At 37.9% G+C, this 27,566-nt stretch overlaps 2 protein-coding genes and 1 long non-coding RNA gene across 8 annotated transcripts in view; 1 reads left to right on the forward strand and 2 right to left on the reverse strand.

Moving 5' to 3' along the window:
- Positions 1-15,204, reverse strand: part of sh2d4a (SH2 domain containing 4A) — a 209,872-nt gene extending 194,668 nt beyond the window's left edge. For 2 of the 6 annotated variants that reach the window (XR_015500768.1, XM_087270146.1), the window contains exons 1-4: positions 15,102-15,204; positions 14,672-14,738; positions 6,451-6,724; positions 1,798-1,957 (exon numbers count right to left, since the gene is read on the reverse strand). Coding sequence is in view for 2 of the 6 variants with exons in the window: in XM_087270146.1 (XP_087126272.1) it covers positions 1,798-1,957; positions 6,451-6,625 (335 nt within the window). In the remaining 4 variants the exon portion in view is untranslated. Of the gene's footprint in view, positions 1-1,797; positions 1,958-6,450; positions 6,725-14,671; positions 14,845-14,864 lie in introns of those variants that run through there. The other 4 variants (XR_015500767.1, XM_087270145.1, XR_015500765.1 and 1 more) reach the window with 2 other exon arrangements.
- The window catches only part of tln1 (talin 1), a 1,269,505-nt gene that overhangs the window by 875,380 nt on the left and 366,559 nt on the right, over positions 1-27,566 (forward strand). The window lies entirely within an intron of this gene.
- Positions 20,033-27,044, reverse strand: LOC147841955 (uncharacterized). Its single transcript, XR_015500824.1, has 3 exons — positions 25,844-27,044; positions 22,859-25,532; positions 20,033-21,960 (listed from the first exon to the last, which is right to left on the reverse strand). It is a non-coding gene; the product is annotated as an uncharacterized LOC147841955 (long non-coding RNA).

The raw sequence follows: 27,566 nt of genomic DNA on the forward strand, positions 1-27,566 counted from the left end.
CAATAAGTGTTATTTCAGAGTGTCACTAAGTTCAATTTAAAACAAAGTCATTGAAATAATTTCATAACAATAATCTAATCTAATCTGATGATAATGCGAGGCAATTCAATCTTCAAATTATTAATGTAATGTAAAATAAAATGCTCTATTATTTGTAATGATGAAACGAAATACAATATAATCCTAGATGAAAATTGTAGATATATTAAGCACAAAAAATTGCAAACTGGAGATAAGTAAACAAACATTTAAGATTTGAAATAAAACCGAAAAAAATCTCAATAGTAATATTTATAATAAACATAAATAAAATATGCATAACACAATAGCCCCTTTTACACATACAGACCTTTCCGGAAAATTACCGGCAATTTTCCGGAAAGGTTGTATGTGTGAACGGGCCCTTTTTGAAAATACCGGTAAATTCATTCCGGCTATTTTCCGGAAAGAGAAGTTGTAACATTACCGGTAATTTGCCGGAATGCTGCGCTGTGTGAACGCAGAAGGACGATTTCCGGAAAGAGCGCGTCCACGTCTAGATCGTGCTGACGTGAGACGTCTACTTTAGCCAATCAGAACAGTCAGACGCATTCACGTGCGCGCGGTTTATGAGAATAAAAGCCCTTGAATATTTTTCCAGACACCTTTAGCTGCTAGATGTTAGTCAGATAACGTGTATATGTTCCTTCTTAATGCTAACTGTGTAAATAATTATCGATAAAAAGTTTATGATAATCCGTTGTTTGTTTACCTTCAAGCTTTGCGTGTGCCCGTGAGCGCCCATAGCGCCAGCACACACACATATCTTGAACATCTCGACATGCGCAAGTGTTTCTCTATGTTTTCATTGGAGTTGTTCACAATACTGATCCATCCACAGAGTTTGTGATGTAGTCAAATGTTTACAAACACAAGCGCAACCGTTTAGAGCTCATTTCTAGTTAATGATGTCAGAATTTACCGGCATTTTGTGATGGATGTGTGAATGCTTTTTTCCGGAAAAATTCTGTAACGTCCTCGCCTGTGTGAACAGGGCTTTTTTTTAATTTACCGGTAAAGCCGTTCTGGAAATTTTCCGGATATTTACCGGTATCACTGTGTGAAAGGGGCTAATGTCTAAATCCTAAATAGAACACACAATAAAATAAGTTATATGCACCAAGAATATAAACGACAGTACATAAATATATACTAATATTTCAGATTCTCATGCTGTATTTCATCAAATAATAATTGTGGTTGCGTCATTAATGAAAGCTATTGACCTTATTCTAAAATGCGGAAGTGCGCTTGTTTTTGCGCTTGTTTTAGAACTTCAGATTCAATCGTCTATGGGAGAAATGACTAGGAATAATTAACGGTCAAACTAATTACTCTACAAACAAATGTTTGCATGACTAGTTGGCGCTAATAGCCTAGTGGTTTGTGCGTCGACACATAGCACCGAGGTGCTCGCAGCGACCAGAGTTCGATTCCTATCTCGAGGTCCTTTGCTGATCCTTCCCCTATCTCTGCTCCCCACACTTCCCTGTCTCTACATCTCCACTGTCCTATCAATAAAGGTGAAAACCCCTAAAAAATTATTATAAAAAAAAATTAAATTTGCATGACTATACAAACCAAGTAGAACAATATAATAAGGAAATATCAGTTTGCAACATAAAACAGAGAAACGAGCAGTTTTTAATGTCTAAGAATGAATGAAAGTGAATGAGACCGGAAGTCTCGAGTCGAAATATTCAAATGGCTGCGCCCGCTCATCTACGAAGAATAAGGTGAATAATACAGTTGTTTTACCTGAGTTCCTCAGCCTCTCTCTGGGCCTGCAGGGCTGCTCTCTGGGCCATGATCTCATCACAGACTTGATCATAGGGTTTGTCATTTTGATGTTCTCCCATCACCCAAACCCAAACATCATCATCCAGACCCTTCATCCACGACACACTCTTCCCTGAAACTGCATAAATTACATTTATTTCAAAACATTCACACTACTGACAATATTTTTTTGCATTGAATGAACGTAGTGACCAGCCATGCCTCATGAATATCATGGTAACCCTTTACTAAATGCTCTATTTGAAAATATAAGTTAATGAATGTCAACATGTAAAAACAATAAACAACACACTCATGTTAAGTTGCTAATTGTAAGTTCTTGTTAACTCTGAATGAATTTCCATCATTTTTCTATGTAAACGTGCACTTGACATAAGTGTGAACATTACACTCGCTTTTTTGGCAGTGCCTCTTTTGAGATGTCGTGTCAAGTTAAAAACATATGAACTTTTAAATGCAGCACCACTCATCTTGTTTACAGCAGCAAGCTATTTTATTTGATGGCAAAATGGGAGCTTTTTTTTTTTTTTATAAACTTTATTTATTGAACACAAGTGGAAAGCATACGTTGTATACAAATGTCCAATTTCTGCTTTTTTCTTTTTTGAAAACTTTTGTAAACATTTAACCCCAAAACCCCCCACCCATCCCACCCATACAAACACATAGCCACTTTTCTTGTAAAACATGTACTGTAACATGTAAAATAAAAATTAAATATTAACAATAAAACAAAAATAATGATAATAGTACAATTTGAGATAAATACAAAAATGCTTTCAAATAAATAAATAAAACAAAATAAATACATTAGCTAGTTACATCAACAATAATGATGTGCTACCTACTTCTTGGTTATTATGGTTTTAGTTGTGCTGAGGTTAAACCAATGCGTCTAGTTTAGGGCATGACAGTTCCGGAGAAAAAATGCTAGACTAAAAAAATAATAATAATAGTAATTCCGACCATAAAATGATTTCTTAAATAATCACCTCCAGAGGTGTTAAATCTTGGTGGAGCTTTTTAAAGGTCTCCGTGACTGAGACTTTTATTTTAGTATGTTGATGTACTTCCAACCAAAACGGAATATTAAGTATGAGTGTGGCTTTCTTTTGCACATCATTCTCTCACATCAAACTAAAAGGTTAAAGGAGTGTTTTAATATGCACTTGCTTTAGAATCCCTCAGGTTGACATCAACAGAAAAATCGACAATTCATACACTGAAGCGAATGGTCCAACTTTTATTAAAGATTAACAAAACAAACAGTTTTTTTTTCAATGGATTATAACTTGCACAGATTAATAACTCACTATAAAAATAACAATGACCGCTAGCAAAATAAACATTGCAAATTCAGATCTCATGTGGACTTTCAAAATCACTCTTGACCTTGGTGTCTCACCATTTTTAGATGCAGACACATTCTGTATGAACGACCCAAAAGTATCTTCATCAGCCATTTAGATTCATGGACTCAACAAACCCCATAGTGTAACTAATGCTAACATGCACAACTTTAGATTTTAATAACGCATTACTGAATGTTAAACTATGATTAATAAATGCTGTGCAAGTGTTTTTCATTCTTATTCCATGCTAGTAAATACATTAACTTAACATTAGTCTTCCACCGCCCATGGACCTGTAGTTAAAGTTTTTGATTGTCTTAATTTTAAAAGTTTTCTTAAAGGGCACCTATTTTACCCCTTTTTCAGGATTTAATACAAGTCTTTTGTGTCTCTAGAATGTGCCTGTAAAGTTTCAGCTCAAAAAACCCATCAGATTATTTATTATACCTTTTTAAAAATGGGAAACTTGAGATGTTGAGACATTGTAGCTGTTTTTGTTGCCTGTGCCTTTGATACAAATGAGCTAGTTCTCCCCGCCTAACGTTCCCTTGTGCATGGCTTCACAATCTCTGGTTAGATTACCGAAGAGACCGAGCAGGCTGATGCTCAATCAACAGGATAAGTTAGTGCCAGGCCTTGTAGAAATGTAAAAACCAAGAGAAGAATTTTAAAAGTAACTCGATAGTGTACAGGCAATCAGTGCTAAGCGCGTAAAACTGGTGTAACGTGGTCATGTTTTTTGGCACCTGTTTAAAGCGGTAAAGTCTAGATTGGATATGCGGCCGGCCAGAAGTGCGATATACACATTAATAAAGCAGCTTTTTTTTAATGACACTGTATAACAACAACTGTTTTTACATTACTGTGACGGTTGGGTTTAGGGTTGGGGGTAGACGTTTATAAAATACAACAAATGAGAAATTTAATAAGTAATAGAAATATTTCTCGTTAACTTCCGGCCGCAAACGTATTCGCTCTAGCAACAACCGTGTAAAGCCTTGCAGCAGCATTTTGACTTCCTCTCTTCCTTATCTTATGTGTTGGGTGTCAGAAGCTTAAAGTTGTGTAGCGCCATCTAATGATAAGGAGTGATTTTGCATACTCTTCTGCTTGACGCCAGTGAAAATTGCTTGGGTTTGTATACGGAAAAACGTCTTGTGAAACGCTGATGATAAACACAAACGAAAAGCGTCCCAGTGTGTAGGAGCCTTAAGAAATAAAATTACTATGGGAGTCAATGGGTGCCAGCAAGCAACATTTTAAAAAAATATCTTCTTTTGTGTTAAAGAGAAGAAGAAAGCGCAAATAGGTTTTGAACAAGTGAAGAGTTAATAAATGATAGCTGAATTTTCAGTTTTCAATCGCCGACGGCAGATAGACATCACAATGCTGAGCCAGCAACACGATCCTCTGCCCCGCCTTCGTCGCAGCAGCAACCCACTCGCGAAATATACACACACTGGCATTTCATATAGCAATTCTGAAAAGATCTCCCTCCACACTATACGCGCACGTTTGAGCTCCAGGTGACTGCGGGTGCTTTGAGCACAAAACCTCAGAGAGCAGTGCACGTCGAACAGTTTATCAAGAATGTACCGCTGAATCCTGTCTTACTATAGTTGTTGAAGGTGATATTTAATAATCTTGTGTCAGTTAACACGTCACAGCGTCAGTACACTGCTTCAATCTTTCGCTTTCACGCTTGTACTTAGTAATTTTAGCGAAAACCTCAGACAGATCACTCTGCCTATTCATGCCGAGTCCCGCGGAAAAAGTGATTGACAGGTGGTGATTTGCGTGTAATTTTATTTATTTATGATTTGGTTATGAGTAAAATAAAGACCATGTGGGTCAGGTAGTTGAAACGGTAGGCTAATAACTAATAATTAATTCTTTATGAATTAAATAATTATTCATAATTAATTAATCGTAGCCTACGAAGACAATCCCATCATTCATCCTGATGTTTCATATTAGACATTGTAAGATGTCAAATTGGTCGACATCGCCCAACCCTATTTTCACTGTCCCTTTATTGTGTGATATGACGAAACAGTAGGGATGTAACGGTATTGTAAATACCGTCATACCGCAATATTAATTTTTTTCGATATTACCGTAGTCGCATGACTCAGTAAAACTATAGGTCTTCTGAGAAAATTTGCTCAGGCGAATGATGCGAACGGGAGGTAGCGGAAACTACAATTCCCATCAGCCCAGGCTTGGCCATCATCCCTTGCGGTCTTTTGTCGCTACAGATCCAGTAATGCGGAATAGCGGTGTTGTCGCGCGCGTGTTGATCAGCTGTGTTGTCGCACGCGTACTGATCAGCTGTGTTGTCGCGCGCGTACTGTAAAGCGGGGAGGGGGGGTTGAGCGCGCATACTCAAAAGCGGTGTTGTTGCTCGCCTACAGAAGGGCGGGACAGAGGGTGTGTCGCGTCACGAGGGCACTTTTGATCATTTTGGAAGGGCACTTTCTATCCAAGACTAAAAAGGGCATGTGCACTGCACAGGTTGAGCCCTATGTGTGCACGTGCCTGCAAGTTGAGGGAACACGACTAATAACAGTCATGGGGACAGCAGAATAGTTCAGATTGATGCAGACATTGACTTGTACCGCAAAGAGACCTCTATCTCACTCATGCTGAAGACAATGCACAACGTTACCCACTGCTGTCAACCTGGGCCAAGTCATATCTCTGTCCCAGAAACCTCAGTCCCAAATAAGAGGGTTTTTTTCTGTTTCAGGGGACATTGTAAATACCCAGAGATACCAGCTTTTACCAGATTATATTTATATGATAATTTTCTTTAAAACCCATCTCTATCTAAGTGAGTGAGTGAGTGATTAAATGTTGAATGTGATGAGTTTTCAACAATACTAAATTGAAACTTTTTTTTTTTTTACATGGTTTAATAATTTTTTGTTATTAAAATTGAAGTTCCTGTTTCAAAGCTTACAGATAGATGACTAATTTGTATGTCATTGACACTTTTGGCACTTTTTTGGAGTATTTTCATAAGTTTTGTTTTTTTCCTATAAATGATTCAATAAATACCGTACCGTGACATTCATACCGAGGTATTACCATACCGTGAAATTCTGATACCGTTACATCCCTACGAAACAGTGATCTTAAACAGAAAAGTATTTTTAATTCAAATGATTGCAGGTTTGGCTAGAAAACAGCATTGCATAGATCTCAACTTAACTGCTTATTCACATCTTAATGACAAAATGTTTGTGGAAATAAAAACCTTTTTTGGCTTTGGCACGTGCGGCTTCCTGTTTCTCCAGCTGTGTCTCTCTTTCTTTCCATCTCCTGATCTGTTCTTCTCTCATTTTAAAGAAGAGAACTTGTTTCTGTTCCTCGTTCAGCTCAGCCAGGAGATCCGGCTCAATGTACATGTCGATCAGTATCTGCTGCAGCATCTTCCCGTGTCACTGACAAACACCACCTTGACAGAACTCAAATATCTTCAGTCAGCAGAGGGGTAATAGGGGTGTCTCTTGGTCTTTGAGAGAGGTGGACTGTAAAAACACAACCATTTCAAACTCTTTTATGTTCTTTCTCAGACGAAACGTTATAGAAAATAAATTACGATACTTTACACAAACAAAGAAAAAAATACATCATAAACAAAACATTTCAACCAAATAAAGCTAAAAAAAAATCTCAAAGAGAGAGAAAAAAGTTGGAGATAGATTTAGTTTGGGTTCTACCAATAAGGATTAAGCATCTATCTAGATTAAGATTTTGAATTATTTTGGATTGTTACCTGATAAGACTAATACATTTACATTTACAAATGAGGACAAGGAAGCAATTTACACAACTATAAGTGCAACAATGAATAAGTGCTGTAGGCAAGTTTCAGGTATGTAAAGTGTAAGAAGCAAAACATTAGTTTTTTTTTTCTGTAATACAGTTAGCGATGGAGCCAGAGGGGCAATTGCAGATAAGGAAGGAAAGTAATGGATGAAAAAAAAAAAAAACAATAGATGGAAAACACAAAATAGCAACAGGAAATGTTGAGAATTTTTTTTACCACTTCATTTAGCCTAATTTCTTGCAAAAAATGCTTTTTAGCAACTCATTTCGTTTGGTATATTTGTATCTTTATTTTAATGTATTTTTGCTGGTCAGTTATCTACAAAATAAACTAAATAAATCAATACATTTTAGGTAAAGTGACATTTTTTTTTAATAATGAAGGAATTATAAATTCAATTCAAGTAGGCCTATTATAACATTTTAAAATATAATATTTCTGACAATTTTCTTTATTTAATAGATTTGAGTTATGAATTACAGCATTACAATACTACTTGGTATCACAATACTTCAGCTGGTATAGTATCGTAACATGAACTAGATATTAAAGTTTGAGGACAAACTTTATGGTGGCTTGAAAAGCCGAATCTGAAAGTTTGAAGTGGTTGAATTAGCATGTTACTAGCATGATTCTAGCATGAATTAGCATGCTACTAGGATAATTCTAGCATGAATTAGCATGTTAGTAGCATGATTCTTACATGAATTAGCATGTTGTTAGCATGATTCTAGCATGAATTAGCATGTTACTAGCATGATTCTAGCATGAATTAGCATGTTGTTAGCATAAATCTAGCATAAATTAGCATGTTACTAGCATGATTCTAGCATGAATTAGCATGTTGTTAGCATGATTCTAGCATGAATTAGCATTTTACTAGGCGGTTGCTAGGGTGTTTTAAGTGGTTGCTAGGTGGTTGCTAAGGTGGTGCAAGGCAGTTGCTAAGGTGGTCTGAGTAGTTGCTAGGTGGTTGCTAGGGTGTTGCTAGACGGTTGCTAGGGTGTTTTGAGTGGTTGCTAGGTGGTTGCTAAGGTGGTGCTAGGCAGTTGCTAAGGTGTTCTGACTAGTTGCTAAGTGGTTACTAAGGTGTTGCAAGGTGGTCACTAGGGTATTCTGAGTGGTTGCTAGGTGGTTGCTAAGGTGTTGCTAGGCGGTTGCTAGGGTGTTCTGAGTGGTTGCTAAGGTGTTGCTAGGTGGTTGCTAAGGTGTCCTAAGTGGTTGCTAGGTGGTTGCTAGGGTATTCTGAGTGGTTGCTAAGGTGTTGCTAGGTGGTTGCTAGGGTGTCCTGAGTGGTTGCTAGGTGGTTGCTAAGGTGTTTCTAGGCGGTTGCTAGGGTGTTCTGAGTGGTTGCTAGGTGGTTGCTAAGGTGTTGCTAGGTGGTTGCTAAGGTGTCCTGAGTGGTTGCTAGGTGGTTGCTAAGGTGTTGCTAGGTGGTTGCTAAGGTGTTGCTAGGCGGTTGCTAGGGTGTCCTAAGTGGTTGCTAGGTGGTTGCTAAGGTGTTGCTAGGGGGTTGCTAGGGTGTCCTAAGTGGTTGCTAGGTAGTTGCTAAGGTGTTGCTAGGCGGTTGCTAGGGTGTTCTGAGTGGTTGCTAGGTGGTTGCTAAGGTGTTGCTAGGTGGTTGCTAAGGTGTCCTAAGTAGTTGCTAGATGGTTGCTAGGGTGTTCTGAGTGGTTACTAAGGCGTTGCTAGGTGGTTGCTAGGGTGTCTTGAGTGGTTGCTAGGTGGTTGCTAAGGTGTTGCTAGGTGGTTGCTAGGGTGTCCTGAGTGGTTGCTAGGTGGTTGCTAAGGCGTTGCTAGGCAGTTGCTAGGGTGTTCTGAGTGGTTGCTAGGTGGTTGCTAAGGTGTTGCTAGGCGGTTGCTAAGGTGTCCCAAGTGGTTGCTAGGTGGTTGCTAAGGTGTTGCTAGGTGGTTGCTAAGGTATTCTGAGTGGTTGCTAAGGCGTTGCTAGGCGGTTGCTAGGGTGTCCTGAGTGGTCGCTAGGCCCTTACTAAGGCATTACTAGGCCGTTGCTAGGTGGTTGCTAGGCGGTTGCTAGGGTAATTTGGGTGGTTGCTAGGCAGTTGCTAGGGTACCCTGGTTGGTTACTAGGCAAGCCTCACATACATGATTGATAAAACATTTATACTTAGTAAGCATTTCTAGCAAGTTACAGTACTGGGCTAGTCAATATTAGCATGTAGCTAGTCACTGCTAGCATGTGTAGCATATAGGAAGTTCCGTTTGCTAGCATGAGTCAAACGAGCCAATCTCCAAGTCTCTACGATGTTCTGATGCTGAGATATAGCTGTTGATGAATGGTTGCTAGGGTACTCTGTTTTGTTGCTATGGGCGAGGTTACAGAGTGAACTTGAATGTGGTTGGTTGTCTTAGTCGAATGAACCAACCCCCATGTCTCTATGACACTGCTATGCAAAGATATGCATCTTGGCCTATTTTAATGGAAGTCTATGGAATCAATTTGGGGGCGTGGCTTGTGAGCTTCATTATCATATTGAGATGCTCATTGGTTGTCTGAGTCAGATGAGCCATCCCCCAAGTCAATAGGACACTGCTATGCAAAGATATGCATGTAGGCCAGTTATTAACATGAGTCTAGTTTGAATTAGCATGTTACTAGCATGATTCTAGTACAAATTAGCATGTCATTAGCATGTTTCCAGTATGAGTTAGCATGTCATTAGCATGATTAGCATATGAGTAGCATGTTGCTAGCATGATTGGCATGTCATTAGCATGTTAGAATTATAAGCATTTGATAGCACAGCTAATTACATTCTATAGGACAGTTGCTAGGGTGCAGTATGTGGTAGTTAGGGGTGTGGCTAGAAAGTTAAAAGGCCATCAGTGATTGGCTGCTGGCTAGACTGAGTTAAATGAGCTCAGCCATTAGTCTCTATGACAGTCTGATGCAGAGTTATGAGCTTACAAAGTTTGATCCCATGTTAAGTCAATGAGAGTCTTTTGTAATAGAAGTCTACGGGACAGTTGCTAGGGTGCAGTATGTGGTAGTTAGGGGTGTGGCTAGAAAGTTAAAAGCTCATCAGTTATTGGCAGTTTGGTAGACTGAGTTAAATGAGCTCAGCCATTAGTCTGTATGACAGTCTGATGCAGAGTTATGAGCTCACAAAGTTTGATCCCATGTTAAGTCAATGAGAGTCTTTTGAATAGAAGTCTACGGGACAGTTGCTAGGGTGCCATAAGTGGTTGCTAGGGAGTGGCTAGTAAGTCTAAAGGTCATCAGTGATTGGCTGCTGACTAGACTGAGTTGAATGGGGCCTGACTCTAGTCTGTAGGACAGTCTGATGCAGAGTTATGAGCTCACAAAGGTTGACTCAATGTTAAGTCAATGGCAGTCTTTTACAATGGAAGTCTATGGGACAGTTGCTAGGGTGCCAAAAGTGGTTGCTAGGGAGTGGCTAGTAAGTTTAAAGGTCATCAGTTATTGGCTGCTGGCTAGACTGAGTTAAATGAGCCCAGTTAGAAGTCTGTAGGACAGTCTGATGCAGAGTTATGAAGTCACAAAGTTTGACCCAATGTTAAGTCAATGGGAATTTTGGGAATTTTCCGGGTCGTTTTTCGGAAAACCGAAAGTCGGATCAGTCGGAAAAGATATAGCAACCCGAGTCAGACCAGTTTGAAGGTTTGACGAAAGTTTGAGGTATGAAGCTTGAAAGGGTTAGGAGGAGATAGACTTTAAAATTAGTCTCAGAAGAAAGAAGCAGAATAATAACTAGACAGTAAAGTTCGTCGAGACAAACTTTGAGGCTGGCTTGACAAAGCCTGTTGGTAATAGTTTATTTAGTTTAAAAACAGTTTGAAAAAGTATAAGTAGCATGTTATTAGCATGATTCTAGCATAGATTAGCATGTTATTAGCATGAATTAGCATCTTATTAGTACGATTCTAGCATGGATTAGCATGTTATTAGCATGAATTAGCATGATTCTAGCACGATTCAGCATGTTACTAGCATAATTCTAGCATGAATTAGTGTGTTATTAGCATGATTGTAGTAAAATTAGCATGTTACTACCATGATTCTAGCATGAATTAGCATGTTATTAGCATGATTCTAGCATGAATTAGCATGTTATTAGCAAGATTCTAGTATGAACTAGCATGTCACTAGCATGATTCTAGTATGAATTAGCATGTCACTAGCATGAGTCTAGTATGAATTAGCATGTTACTAGCATGATTCTAGTATACATTAGCATGTTATTAGCATGATTCTAGCATGAATTAGCATGTTACTAGCATGATTCCAGTATGAATTAGCATGTTACTAGGATGATTCTAGCATGAATTGGCATGTTACTAGCACGATTTTATCATGAATTAGCATGATTCTAGCATGAAGTTAGCATGTTGTTAGCATGATTCTAGCATGAATTAGCATGTTGTTAGCATGATTCTAACACGAATTAGCATGTGCTAAGGTGTTGCTAGGTGGTTGCTAAGGTGTTGCTAGACGGTTGCTAGGGTGTCCTAAGTGGTTGCTAGGTGGTTGCTAAGGTGTTGCTAGGCGGTTGCTAGGGTGTTCTGAGTGGTTGCTAGGTGGTTGCTAAGGTGTTGCTAGGTGGTTGCTAAGGTGTCCTAAGTGGTTGCTAGATGGTTGCTAGGATATTCTGAGTGGTTGCTAAGGCGTTGCTAGGTGGTTGCTAGGGTGTCCTGAGTGGTTGCTAGGTGGTTGCTAAGGTGTTGCTAAGTGGTTGCTAGGGTGTCCTGAGTGGTTGCTAAGGCGTTGCTAGGCAGTTGCTAGGGTGTTCTGAGTGGTTGCTAGGTGGTTGCTAAGGTGTTGCTAAGGTGTCCCAAGTGGTTGCTAGGTAGTTGTTAAGGTGTTGCTAAGTGGTTGCTAGGGTGTCCTGAGTGGTCGCTAGGCCCTTACTAAGGCATTACTAGGCCGTTGCTAGGTGGTTGCTAGGCGGTTGCTAGGGTAATTTGGGTGGTTGCTAGGCAGTTGCTAGGGTACCCTGGTTGGTTACTAGGCAAGCCTCACATACATGCTTGATAAAACATTTATACTTAGTAAGCATTTCTAGCAAGTTACAGTACTTGGCTAGTCAATATTAGCATGTAGCTAATCACTGCTAGCATGTGTAACATTTAGGAAGTTCCGTTTGCTAGCATGAGTCAAACGAGCCAATCTCCAAGTCTCTACGATGTTCTGATGCTGAGATATAGCTGTTGATGAATGGTTGCTAGGGTACTCTGTTTTGTTGCTATGGGCGAGGTTACAGAGTGCACTTGAATGTGGTTGGCTGTCTTAGTCAAATGAACCAACCCCCATGTCTCTATGACACTGCTATGCAAAGATATGCATCTTGGCCTATTTTAATGGAAGTCTATGGAATCAATTTGGGGGCGTGGCTTGTGAGCTTCATTATCATATTGAGATGCTCATTGGTTGTCTGAGTCAGATGAGCCATCCCCCAAGTCAATAGGACACTGCTAAGCAAAGATATGCATGTAGGCCAGTTATTAACATCAGTTTAGTATGAATTAGCATGTTACTAGCATGATTCTAGTACAAATTAGCATGTCATTAGCATGTTTCCAGTATGAGTTAGCATGTCATTAGCATGATTAGCATATGAGTAGCATGTTGCTAGCATGATTGGCATGTCATTAGCATGTTAGAATTATAAGCATTTGATAGCACAGCTAATTACATTCTATAGGACAGTTGCTAGGGTGCAGCATGTGGTAGTTAGGGGTGTGGCTAGAAAGTTAAAAGGCCATCAGTGATTGGCTGCTGGCTAGACTGAGTTAAATGAGCTCAGCCATTAGTCTCTATGACAGTCTGATGCAGAGTTATGAGCTCACAAAGTTTGATCCCATGTAAAGTCAATGAGAGTCTTTTGTAATAGAAGTCTACGGGACAGTTGCTAGGGTGCAGTATGTGGTAGTTAGGGGTGTGGCTAGAAAGTTAAAAGCTCATCAGTTATTGGCAGATTGGTAGTCGGAGTTAAATGAGCTCAGCCATAAGTCTGTAGGACAGTCTGATGCAGAGTTATGAGCTCACAAAGTTTGATCCCATGTTAAGTCAATGAGAGTCTTTTGTAATGGAAGTCTACGGGACAGTTGCTAGGGTGCAGTATGTGGTAGTTAGGGGTGTGGCTACAAAGTTAAAAGCTCATCAGTTATTGGCAGATTGGTAGTCAGAGTTAAATGAGCTCAGCCATTAATCTGTAGGATAGTCTGTTTCAGAGTTATTAGCTCACAAAGTTTGATCCCATGTAAAGTCAATGAGAGTCTTTGTAATGGAAGTCTATGGGACAGTTGCTAGGGTGCAGTATGTGGTAGTTTGGGGTGTGGCTAGAAAGTTAAAAGCTCATCAGTTATTGGCAGTTTGGTATTCGGAGTTAAATGAGCTCAGCCATTAGTCTGTAGGATAGTCTGATGTAGAGTTATGAGCTCACAAAGTTTGGTCCCATGTAAAGTCAATGACAGTCTTTTAAATGGAAGTCTATGGGACAGTTTCTAGGGTCCAAAAGTGGTTGCTAGGGCGTGGCTAGAAGGTTTAAAGGTGATTAGTCATTGGCAGTTGGAGAGTCTGAGTTAAATGAGCTCAGTTAGAAGTCTGTGTGACAGTCTGACGCAGAGTTATGAGGTCACAAAGTTTGGTCCAATGTTAAGTCTATGGGATTTTTCCGACGGTCCCGGGACGTTTTTCGGAAAACCGAAAGTCGGATCAGTCGGAAAAGATATGGCATACCGAGTCAGAATAGTTTGGAGGTCTGGTGTGAGTTTGGTGGTCATAGCTCGAAAGCTCTAGGAGGAGATAGATTTTGAATTTTAGTCTCAGAAGAAGAAGAATAATATATAAAAAAAATAATAAGTTTAAATAGGATTTCAGTAGTCTGGCTTGTTTCTCAAGCCAGCCTAATAAGTTTAAGTGAGATAACAGTATGTTGGCTTTTCAAGCCACCATAATTAATGGTATCGCGACAACCCTAGTTTGTAGACTACCTAAAGGCATCACTTTAGTTTTACTAAAATTAATCCTATGACCTGATAGGCACTAAAATCTTTAATAACATTAATAAGATTATTTAGAGATATTTCTGGTTTTGATAAGAAAACAAAACAAAAAAAAAATCATCAGCAATGAGACGAATCTCATTTACTACATTTAAAAATCATTGATTAGCTTTAACATCTGCTTAATTTTAATTTCCATTGTTGGAACCAAATGACACAGAAGTCATCAACACAGAAGTGATACATATTAATAAAAAATCTGTATTGTGAGATGTAAAAAACTGAACAAGTAAAAAGTCAGATAAAAAATAACTGAAGGCATAAACAGAATTCTGACTCCTTTTTGTGGGGAAATTTGGATATTTAAGCTCAGAAATGCTGGAAACAAAAGTCACAATTACACTTAAGTCACAATGTAAAAACATAGGAATACAGTGTAGTCTAACTGTTACACGGATGTCTGGTAATCTCGAGACAAATTTATCATATTTGAACAAACCCAGAAGTTTTACATACAATATAAGAATGTAAACAAGCAACAGGAAGCTACACAAAACAGTCAATCAATCAATGCCAGATCAAATCCAGAGAGAGAGAGAGAGAGAGAGAGAGAGAGAGAGAGAGAGAGAGAGAGAGAGAGAGAGAGAGGTGAACTTACCGCTTTAATCAAGTCTTGACACACTCATTACTCGCATGGGGATTTGAGAAACACTTCAGTGGCTTACCTAAAAAGAATCCCAAAAAAACGCCGACTATAACCTTTCATTTCTTTGAGAACTACGCCTGACATTAGGAGAAACCTGTACAGAAAGGTAATTCTCGAGAGAAGTCAGTGGTAATGTTGAACACACCCTTAAAACTCAAACTCAGTTCCCTCCTACACTTGGTTCTTCCTCCGGCTACGTGTGAAAGACTTATTCAGCTGCATGAAAGGTGCTTTATGTGCCGCTCTTATATTTGTTTGCTTTATTAGACATGCGCGCAGTTCCTCTTTAATGCCGTCAGCCACACAATTCTAACTTATTTACTATAGCAATATATTTTGGATACATGTTTAGTTACACATAGCGTAGCTAGCTTTAGCTTACATCCGTCCAGCAGATTCTTTTAAACCTCACAGTGCAGGTGAAAGGCGAAAGTGCAGAGGTTCAAGCGTGGAATGTGTTGTTCAATGACCTCTGACACGGATAGGAAACAATTTTAAAGATTCAGTTATTTTAAGCAATTTTTTCAAAGTTAAATTAAAAGTACATAAACAGAGCGTTATACATTATGCACTGTTCATAATACAATATTGCATAATTAAATAAAAAAAAATCTTGGATTAGTTGTGACGAACGACCCGCACTAGATGAAGCACTTGTCCACAAACAACCACTGAAATCGCACATGGGTTGAAATTTCTTAATGTTACCTTTCAGATAGGCATGCATACATTATTTTGTTTTATGTTGAATTTAATGTACATAAACAGCGTGATAAAATAGGTTCATAATAGCACTGATTTGCATATTTAAAAAATCTTGATTTGAGCAATATCAGTGGTGACGAACAACCCACACTAGGTGGCGCACTTGTCATAAACCACCACCGAAATCGCACATGGCTGAAATTTCTTGATGATTTTCTTTAAGAGAGGCCTATGCATGCATTTTATATATTAATCATGTAGTTTCAATATGCTGTATCCACTGAAAAATAATAATGTAATATAGTATTTTAACAGTGTGTAGTGCAATAAGATTGTCATTGTGAATTTTTTTTTTGTGTTTGTGTGTAATAAATCAGTTTCCATGGCAGATGGACTGAATCATTATAAGGACACAAACATATACGTAATTAATGAAAATAAACAGTATATAGTTTGAACAGTTAACTCTTATGAACTGCTTAGTTTCAGTGAATCATGTAGCATCCAATTTTCTGTTGTCTGAACTAAAATGGTCCTGTGGTCCACTACAGTGAACATGCTGTAAAATAAAATAAAAAATAAAAACAAAATGTAAAAAATGTAAAAACTCTAAATTGTAATTCTTTTTTTTAACCCAAAGGAGGTAGGAAATCACACATAAAAAAAATAAATAAAAATCTTTGGGGCGATGCAGTGGCACAGTAGGTAGTGCTTGGCGTTTCTGTGTGGAATTTGCATGTTCTCCCTGCGTTCGCGTAGGTTTCCCCCACAGTCCAAAGACATGCGGTACAGGTGAATTAGTTAGACTAAATTGTCCGTAGTGTATGAGTGTGTGTGTGAATGAGTGTGTGTGAATGTTTCCTAGAGATTGGTTGCGGCTGGAAAGGCATCCGCTGCGAAAAACTTGCTGGATAAGTTGGCGGTTCATTCCGCTGTGGTGAGCCTGGATTATTAAAGGGACTAAGTCGACAAAAAAATTAATGAATGAATGAACATTCTTTGGGTTTTAGGAGGATATAATCATTATTTATTTAGAAGCTGAACTTAAGTCAATGGAATTATTAAATTATTTATTTATTTATTTAAATTATTATTTATTTATGAAATTAATTATTTAAATATAAAGATATAATATATGAAAATATTTAAATATAAAAACCATATAAAATATATTTTTTATATACTTAATACAGGTTAAGTAGTTTTGACTGATGTAGGGATGGTGAGGTGTCGATAGCGATTCTTTGTCCAATTGAACTTATTTGGTACATTTTGGAGGATAGATTTGTCTTTTGTAAAATATTTGTCAACTCTATCGACGGCACAGGCAATCACAAAGGAAGCGCGTCGACAACAGAGGTAAAGCTGGTTTTATATTTACACATTCGTTCATCTCTATATTGTTTACCACGCTTATTTGAATATTCAATCGGAATTAGCATGTAAGTATGACTTCAAAACAGCATCAACACTATCTAATAGACTGTAAACAATGCTGTACTTTGGTAGTCATTACCTGCTAATATGAATATGACATAGGCCTGGATTTCCTCTCCTTATATTCGGTAAGATAAACGCAATCATCATCATATTATGTTAATGAAACTGTCAAATGCCATTAAAACTGGATCAGACTTACCCCTGCACAACAGATCTGTAGGTAGAATAACAGAATTGAAAACATTGGACAGGATGTCGACGTAGGCTGTGCTATTTCATTAAGTTTAGTACATTTACATCGAAAGTCAAGCTAAAACTCACCAACATTCATTAACATTTATGCAAATCACGTAATGGAAACAGCACAAATACACAGTGGGTAAAATGAATAGGCCTATTGAACACTTCACAGTTTTCTTAGAAAAAAAAAGGTGTTGTTGACTTGAAATCTTCATTAGATGTCAGTTACGACCACAGTAGAATACTAATGAGATATAATAATAATTACTAACTTATTAGTTTAGAAATTAAGTCATGTGTAATACAATTAAATCACACAGGGAAAATGTATTGAACACAGGAATGGAAGGTGTAAAAAGCCAGTAGTTAGTAAGCAGTCCTGCCCCACATAAGTGTACATTAAGATTGTCTGGATTAGTCTCGAGTCCCGAATCCTACATTATCAGGATGAAGAAGATGAAACCAAAGTATACATTTCAGCTAGACAATGCAACAGAGCCAAGGAAACTATTACCTGTTTCAAAAAAGAAAACAAAGCTGCTAGTATTGACCAGATAATCTCCTGACTTAAATTAAATCAAAAATAAGAACTAAAGATCTGAGTTGAGTCCGACAGATCCATCAAGTTTTTTGACTCTGTTGAAGTATGGGTAAAAAATCACACCTGAGCAATGTATGCGACTTCATTCTCTATAAAAGAGGCATCTTGAAGCTGTCGTTACCAAAAAAAAGCCTTTTAATCAAAGTATTAAATACATTTATGTTGTTCAGCACTTCCTCCTTGTCATTGTTAAATTACTCTGTTGTTGTAATTCTATAACACAGGGAGACACAACAACTATAGTAATATAAACATTTTACCCGGTTCTGTTTTTTTTTTTTTTTTTGTAGAACTATAGGGTTCATATTTTCTATAATACACAATAGTTTACTGTAGTAAAACACTGAGTATTCTACAGTATTTATAACAATTGATCAATTCTAATTAATATAAGTTCTAAGTAATATTTTTACTATTATTATCTCTTGGGTAACTATTGTAACCTTACACTGAGAAAGTCTAGTATTTGTTAGGCCAAAGTATCTTGATTAAATGAATTCAGAAGTTCCTAACCACAAATGAAATTATTTTTATATTTATTAGACATTATACTGTATACATTATTGTTCAATGTTGGTTGAATTGATAGTTGAATAAAATGTAAGTCATTCAGCAATTTTAACAAAACATATTATGTTTGAACATTGATTGACTTGACTTATAAGTAGGGCTGGGTGGGTGATATGTATGCATATATATATATATATATATATATATATATATACAGTTGAAGTCAGAATTATTAGCCCCCCTGAATTATTAGACCGCTTGTTTATTTTTCCCCCAATTTCTGTTTAACGGAGAGAAGATTTTTCCAACAGATTTCTAAACATAATAGTTTTAATAACTCATTTCTAATAACTGATTTATTTTATCATTTTCATGATGACTGTAAATAATATTTCACTTCATATTTTTTAAGACACTTCTATACAGCTTAAAGTGGCATTCAAAGGCTTAACTAGGTTAATTAGGTTAACTAGGCAGGTTAGGGTAATTAGGCAAGTTATTGTATAACGATGGTTTGTTTTGTAGACTATCGGGAAAAAAAATAGCTTAAAGGGGCTAATAATATTGACCTTAAAATGGTGTTTAAAAAATTAAAAACTGCTTTTATTCTAGCCTAAATAAAACAAATCAGACTTTCTCCAGAAGAAAAAATATTATCAGACATACTGTGAACATTTCCTGAATCTGTTAAACATTATTTGGGAAATATTTAAAAAGAAAAAAAAAATTAGAACGGGGCTAATAATTCTGACTTCAACTGTATATATATATATATATATATATATATATATATATAGAGAGAGAGAGAGAGAGAGAGAGAGAGAGAGAGAGAGAGAGAGAGAGAGAGAGAGGTGGGCATAATTAAAAAAAATCTAGATTAATCTTACTGTAATCTTGGAATTTATCTAGATTAAACTAGATTAAAATGGCTCAGTTGAATTCTGCCGAAGGCGTTGAGAATATGTGTGTTACCCAAATTAATGACTAAAAGTAAGTCTTTGAGAGAGGGGCCGCCCAGTCAATTCTCAAGCCAGGTGTCGCATTAGACCAGGGGCTCATCTCCTGTTTCCAAAATGCTTCACAAACTGCTTGAGAAACTGTTCTACTATGATAATTGGTGATAAAAATAAATTATGTTCAATAAGACTTTTTTTTTAAATAAGAATGTTTTTACTAACTGTCTATTTAAGTAAACTTAAACTTAAAACTTTTAAACCTGAAAAAAACTCAAAGCAGCAATTTTTTTTGATTACCTTAATCCGACTAAAGTCAAAACTGAACTAAACAGAAAGGGAATTAAGAGGTGGAGTATGCATATATTAGTGGCATTATTGAAGTAAACACCGCAATCAAACTATCACCGTCATGTAGGACTTTTTGCCATATTTTCCGACATCATCCACACATGCATCGCGAAATGCAGAAGTTTTTTTCTTTTCACTTTAAGTGCAACATATGTAACCAATTGAGACTATTTATAAGTGTGAATTTTACTCAAAACACATTTTGTTCAAAACAACATAAACTTAAATAGGTCCTAGTAACCAGCAGTATTTATAAATCAGGCCTAATATGATCTTGTTGTTTTCTTTTGTATGGTAGATCAGTACGGTATTTTAAGTTTCTGGCAGCTATATTTATTTGTCATTCAGTCATAAATCACTTGATTTTTGTGGACTAGGCATGGGATAATAACCTGTTTCAAGGTTTACCACACTTTGGAAAAGTCAAGGTATTAAAACCGGAAAAAAAGTCTGTCATACCGTACCTAAGGTATTCTGTATGTAAAGTTTTTTTTTTTATTATTGTTTTTATCTATGTGTATGAAATAGAAGTTTTTTTAAACTAATGAAGAGAGCAGAGGCCAATGGTTTATTTTAATTATTTAGCCTGACATGTTTACTGTTCTAAAATATCATAAATTATTCCAAAACTAAAATATATTTGTGTTTAATGGGGAAAAAAGTTGTTGTTTTTTACTAAGACATTTAAAAAGTGCATATTTTAGAGAAGTAATCACAATGCCGTCATACCATTAAACCGTGATAGGCTATCATACTTTCAGAATCTTATACCGGCCTATTCCTAATATGTACTTTAAAAGGGTGGTCCAGAGTGTATTTTTAAGGCTTGGTTGTGTTTATAAGATGCAAAGCAATGAGTGCTCATGCTTTATTTGTAAAAATCAAAAAAAAATTTCATATATTTTACTTAAACTGTATAAAGCTACTCCACTAACATGAAAATGTCTGGCATATTTCCTAGTTCCTCTGAAAGTCTTACTCTCAAGAGGCTATGATTGGTCAGCTAACATAATGTGCTGTGATACACGGATCAGCTCCAGTAGTAATATGTAAACGTTTGCATATTTTTTTCGAGTTTGTTATTTGAGATTTAGAATGCAGGGAAAGCGGCCATATAGAGAGAAACTGCAGCGCTGGTGAAGATTGTGGATGTTTACAGTGGTTTGATGGAGTAATATGCATTTATAGCTAAATTGTTAACGGTGCCAAACAGCATTTGCCATTGTGTACATCCTTGTTTACGTTCTCGTTTATGTCCACACTACAACACACAATTAATGCTAGAAACTGCTTGTAATAGACCAATTTTAACAAATGAAAATCCTTACAGGTTGCGGCTCACAATCCACAGCTGTTTCTATTATGGTTGAACTGCTCCTTCTTTGAGGAGTTTTTAGATGAATCCAACGCTGAACTGGAGGACATTCTGGAAGTTTTCCTTTGTCAAATGGAAGAGCTATAATTTTTTAATAATTCTCTGGATTATAATCAAAATTCAATTGTAAGCATTTCTCTCTTCGTGTCGTGTCCTTTGGAAGCCCAAATACAGAAACAGAAGGACTTCTGTGGAAAGAGCAGCATTTGGACGCCATTTTAGCTTTCTCTGCTATAACTTTACAGCATCCCTGGCCACACCCCTTCGCTGCGCAGGGTGCAAGTGTGTGGTCATTGAACGTATGTATATATGTATATTTTGTAGTCCCCAAACTTTGTTCGCTGTAGCCTTTGCTGAGCTAACGCTGTAAAAGCCAGTGTCTCCCTTTGAACTTTGAGCATATTACATTCAGAGATGTTGTTTAGGTTCACACAGCTAAATTACCAATGAGCTAAAGTTTAAAATATGATATCGTAGTGGACCACCCCTTTAACACTCACCTGTATTAACAAATTAAATCAAAGTTATGGTTTGGTGATTTATTCTGAATCTTATGATTCAATGTGTAGATCCCGTTGAGTATGTTACCCAAGTCTGGTCTGGTCATAGTTTAAAAACACATTTAACCAGTTAAACTCTGCTGTTATTTTGGGATTTCCGCCTGGATTTTGCCTACCCACATTTAAAAGCTTCCCAAATCCACATGCAGAGGTGTAAATGCAACAAAAGTGTTTAAAATAACTGTATATGTTGTCTGTGTTATAATAAACACCTAAAAAAAAAAAGAGGCGCTATTTGTATATTTTTTTATAAGCTCAAATTTGAAGGTGTACCTTTGTGTGGTCTAGCTTGCTGTAATTAATTTTAGTTGTTCCTGCACATGTCTGTAATCATAAGAAAAAAAAAAGTTTCTACCATAATCTATGCAAAAGTTATTGTATTCCTACAGATGAGAGGTGCTATACAAGCCACAGGGATCGATCACTGTTTTCATATTTCACTATTCTTTTGTTTGATCAAACGAAATTTACTGTGTTTAGACCACGTCAGACATATAAAAGGATTACTCCATAACTTTTCAATCCAGATGGATGGGGCAACCATTACTGCATCCAAAATGGTGAAAAGCCTTGGAGTAACGATTGATGACCAACTAAACTTCTCTGACCACATTTCTAGAACTGCTCGATCGTGCAGATTCGCACTATATAACATCAGAAAGAGCCGACCCTTCTTATCTGAACATGCAGCTTAACTCCTTGTTCAAGCTCTTGTTCTCTCCAAACTGGATTACTGCAACTCTCTACTAGCCGGGCTTCCAGCTAACTCTATCAAACCTCTTCAGCTGCTTCAGAACGCAGCAGCACGAGTGGTCTTCAATGAACCTAAACGAGCACATGTCACTCCGCTGCTAGTCCTTTTGCACTGGCTGCCAGTTGCTGCTCGCATTAAATTCAAAGCTCTGATGTTTGCCTACAAAGTGACTTCTGGCCTTGCTCCTTCTTATCTGCGCTCACTTCCGCAGATCTATGTGCCCTCCAGAAACTTGCGTTCTGTGAATGAACGTCGCCTCGTGGTTCCATCCCAAAGGGGGAAGAAATCACTTTCGCGAACGCTTACGCTCAATCTGCCCAGTTGGTGGAATGAACTCCCTAACTGCATCAGAACAGCAGAGTCACTCGCTACTTTCAAGAAACGACTAAAAACTCAACTATTTAGTCTCCACAACACTTTCTAATCTGCAATTGCCTCTCTGAATATCACACTAACTGTACCCCCCCCCAAAAAAAAAAAACTAATACTACTAATACTTCCCTTCTTAGACTTTACAGACCTGAAACTTGCCTATAGCACTTATTCATTGTTGCTCTTAGTTGTGTAAATTGCTTCCTTGTCCTCATTTGTAAGTCGCTTTGGATAAAAGCGTCTGCTAAATGACTAAATGTAAATGTAAATGTAATTACTCATGCACATCACCTCAAAAACAGAGGAGAATGGCCCTGAAGCACACAGCATAAGGTAAGAGATGACAGCTGTCTGTGCTATCTGGGGCTGCTTATTGATCATAAATGTATTGTTTTCACTTCTGCGCCATGGAAACACCGTGATTCATTCGGCAACTGTTTGATATGTGAATATAATTCAGTAAAAACAATGCTAGGACCGTATGAGCACCGGCAAGAGCTTTCATTTGAGCTATAACTTGTACATGCGTCATATAAAAAATATGAAAATAAACCAATGTTCAATACGCAGCTCGGGTATCCAAAATACTGTGTATTTAAGTGTAAATAACTTTTGTACAGTAGAATAAAAACCAAAGTGATGCATATGTGCATAAAATATAGATTCTACACCTTCAAACGAAACCACTAAAGGGGGTCTGGTGCAATGCTAGCCCTTTAAATTTTAAAGTGAAAGTCGATGACGTCTGCAGAGTTTAACTGGTTAAGGTGTTGTTCAAAAAACCTAACCTGTTTATCACACTTGATCAGATTTTTTTAAAGACAACTTGTTTACCATCCTGCCCCTGCCCCCCGCCCACACACACACCCCAAAAAAGTTTGCTGTAGCATAAATTGAAAGAAGAAGGCATTTCCTGTGTCATGCTGCACTGGAATCCTGTAATTTATCCATGTTTATATGAATCTGTGATACTATCTTGCTGGTGCTTCATGTGGCCTTGGAAGTTGGACATATCAAGGGTGTAATTAGTAGTGATCCGTGATGGTTTACGTATTTGGCCTTTTGATGTCAGCAGGGTTGGAAGTGAAGTTGTATTGCATGAGCTGATGGCTGATTTGTGCAGCAAGCTCAGTTGGCTGAAGAGACAGTGAGGGACAGATAGCACAGATAATCACCTTTGTAGAGTTCAGATAGAAATTCGCAGTGATTGGACAGCACAGAGTCTCTGGAAACTCAACTACATCAAAGTGTCATGACTGGAGTTTGGCTAGTAGTGATCATGGTTTAAAGAGCAGGTCATCTGTTTTATAAAAATATCTCATTAGTAATAAATGCAGGTGACCTTTAATGCTAATCTAAAAAGTGCATGATTTATAAAGATATTGTCTCTCAATAAGAGAATCAGCTCTGAATTGCTTTGTAAAAAGCAGTTAAAAAAAAGTTTTAAAAGTTTTTATTTTATTTTTTTTACTATTTTGCCTGCTTTACCCAACTACTTCAGCATGATTAAAATAACTTCTTTGGACAATCCCGTCTGTCTATGAAATTAAAACACCCTCGAATGGGTGTTTTGGAACAAACTGTACATAGATACAGAAAGACCAGTCAAAACTGCTTGGAGAGCTGACCAATCAGAGCAGAGTTGGCTTATGGAAGGGAGCGATTCGCAGATCTTAAAGGGATATTTCACCCAAAACTGAAAATACTGTCATCATTTACTTACCCTTCATCTGTCACAAATGTGCTGAGTTTCTTTTTTTCTGTTGAACACAGAAGTTATTTTGAAAATGTCTGCTAACCTTTGATTTCCATCGTACAGTACACCAAACAAGCTTTTTGGAAGTCATGGGCTAAGTGTGAACTCTTGAATCAATCTCGTAGAAGAATTTAGCTTTTATAATCCAAAATAAATAAAGTAATCCAACATGTGCGCCCGAAAGCTCTGCCCCTTCGCTACGCGAGCAAAACTGTGGTCGTTGAGTGCGTGAAGTGTCCAACATTCCATACTTCCTTTTAACGGTTGAATGAGTGCATCATCCAGGTAATTAAAGTGAGCTTACTATTTAGAATTTTCAGTGTGAACGCACTACTTACACTATTTATACTACAAAATGGCGTAGAATAGTGCATAAGTATGCAATTTGGGAATTATTACTTAACAGAAAGTGAACAATACTGTGTTTAAGATAATGGCAGTGCCAATTTCTTGCTAATTTTTATTATATCATCTAAAAAAAATGGTTAAAGATTTATCTTTTTTTTGTGAATTACTGAACTAATAGCAAGTTGCATAACCATGGTCTATGAGACCTGCTTCGCATCTGTGTTGCATAGAGAACCAACTTCTGGTACTTTTGAAAAAGTTCTACACATCACAATCCCTCTATATTTCTTGATTTTGCTACATTTTTTATGTCAGCCCACAGGTTTTCTTTTTAGTTAAGATCCAGGGACTGGGCTGGCCGCTCTACAATACTTATCTTGTTGGTCTGGAACCAAGATGCTGCTTGTGTATGTCTGTGTTTGTGGTCATTGTCTTGTTAAAACACTCATTTCAAGGGCATTTCCTCTTCGGCCAAAGGCAACACATGACCTCCTTAAGTATTCTGGTGTTTAATTTAAATTAATGCGTAATTCCTGTGGTGATAAACAAGCCCAGCACTGTCGTAGGAGAAGCATCCCCATATCATGATGCTTGTACCACCATGCTTCGCTGTCTTCACAGTGTACTGTGGATTGAATTCAGTGTCTAGAGATGGCAGATGACCCCCAAACACTGAATTCAAGACAAACCAAACTCATGGTGCAATCCAAATGGGAGATATGACACTTGACAAATTGCAAATTGTCAAAGTAAACACAAAAAAGGGAACATAGTCGTGTTGTGTGTAAATACACACAATTCAAAACAAATAGTGTCACGATCAACAGCGATCCAGCCTGTACAGATTGCTGGTTAAAGCAGGTCGCACACCAGAAGCGACGCTCGGCGGCGCGCCGCGCAGCGCCACGCAGCGCCATGTATTTTAGAATTCTAATCATAGGTTTCTATCAGGATACACACACCGGCGCCGCAAGTCGGCGGCTGTCGGCGGCGCCCGGCGACGGCTCAGGACGCAGTTCATTTTTCAGCCGCGCCACAGAGCGCCATCTGATTAGTTTCATGTTAAATATCATTCGAATGTGCGCGTCTGGTGTGCGATACTTTAATCTGTCATGTACGCGCCGTGTCGCGGCGCCGAGCGGCGCTTCTGGTGTGCGACCTGCTTAACACCCAGATCACATAGGACTACAAATTTGCTGGTGAATGGACTACAAGAGCCAGTCATGCACCACACACACACAACTGGTTCCTGATTCTGACTGATTTCAAACAAACAGCTGACCCTGCTCAAGTACTGATTACACACGCAGCAATCTGTAACAGTGAAGTGATGCTGACAACAGGGCTGAGGCTTGTTATACGTTTATGTGACATTACAATGTGGTTTCTTTGCCTTGTCTTGCTGGTATTGACCCTTTCTTTGTTTTGCTTGGTTTATTGTTTATCCCTGTCTGCTGCCTGCTTTCTGAACACTCGCCTGTTATTTTGACTATGAATCTGGATTTGCTTGTTTACATTTGTTTGCCCCTGTGCTAACTAGGGTTGGGTATTGTTTGGGTTTATTTCGATACCGGTGCTAAACCGATACTTCTAAAAGGTACTGGTGTCAAAATGGTGCCTGAATTGATACTTTTAGCCACAAAATTATTTAACAAAAAATATATTTTAATCATTATAATTGAACAAGGGCGACGCAGTGGCGCAGTAGGTAGTGCTGTTGCCTCACAGCAAGAAGGTCCCTAGGTTAAACCTCGGCTCAATTGCCGTTTCTGTGTGAAGTTCGCATGTTCTCCCTGCGTACGCATGGGTTTCCTCCGGGTGCTCCGATTTCCCCCACAGTCCAAAGACATGCAGTACAGGTGAATTGGGTAGGCTAAATTGTCGGGATGAGTGTGTGTGTGAATGATTGTGCATGAATGTTTCTCAGGGATGGGTTGCAGCTGGAAAGGCATCCGCTGCATAAAAAAACGTGCTGGATAATTTGGCGGTTCATTCCGCTGTGGCGACCCCGGATTAATAATGGGACTAAGCCGAAAAGAAAATGAATGAATGAATGAATGAATGAATGAGTGTTAAGACATACAATACTGTTTGGGTTACTTATATAGGTGTACATTTTTATTTGTTTTTTAGTGTGACCACCGTTACAAACAACTGAATATCCAGAATTTTGCACAAAATATATATTCAGATAATGCAGAAAAGGACAATGTGATGTTTTAAAGAATAGTGTTGGAGATTTATCTACCCTTTAATGTCTCATATTTATGAAAAGCATTTGAAGTTCTAAAGCAGCTGTGTCCTTAAAAAAGACGTGATAGTGTCATTAGAAACTAAATTGGAAATGACGGTATTGTAATAGTCAGTCTTGAACTGAGGTGGGCTGGTCTAAGGCTTGAAACTCCAGGGCTGAAAAGGAGTCCCACTCCAGCCCTGCACATAACCCAACGGCATACATCAAAAATTTTGCCTCTCCCTGTGGAAGTGTACATTTGACCAGATGTCATGAACCCATAACAGAGCAGTGAACTACATTATTAAGTTCAACCAAAAGGAAAAGAAGGTCAAAGCTGTTGATTTAACTAACCGCCTTAGATCTCTGAGCGACTGGAAAAGACAGCAGTAGCTCAGTGACTGAATGCTCCACTGTGTGTGATCTGAGAGACTTCAATGTCAGACTCAGCTGTCTCTGAAACGCTCAATGAATGAGGGCTTGTATTTGTGTCCAGATTTGTGTTTGAAATAGTGAGTGTTTTGTCTTTATCAGAATATGCACATTAGACTCCTTATTCATCACAGGTCAAAATAATGTTGTGTGGTTATAAAAGACATTTCTGCTGTTCATAAAAGTGCTGTGGCACATTTAAGGCAGTGTCAAAACA

The sequence above is a fragment of the Danio rerio genome, chromosome 10, assembly GCF_052040795.2.
Source record: "Danio rerio strain M-AB ecotype USA chromosome 10, GRCz13ab, whole genome shotgun sequence".
Lineage (NCBI taxonomy): Eukaryota > Metazoa > Chordata > Actinopteri > Cypriniformes > Danionidae > Danio > Danio rerio.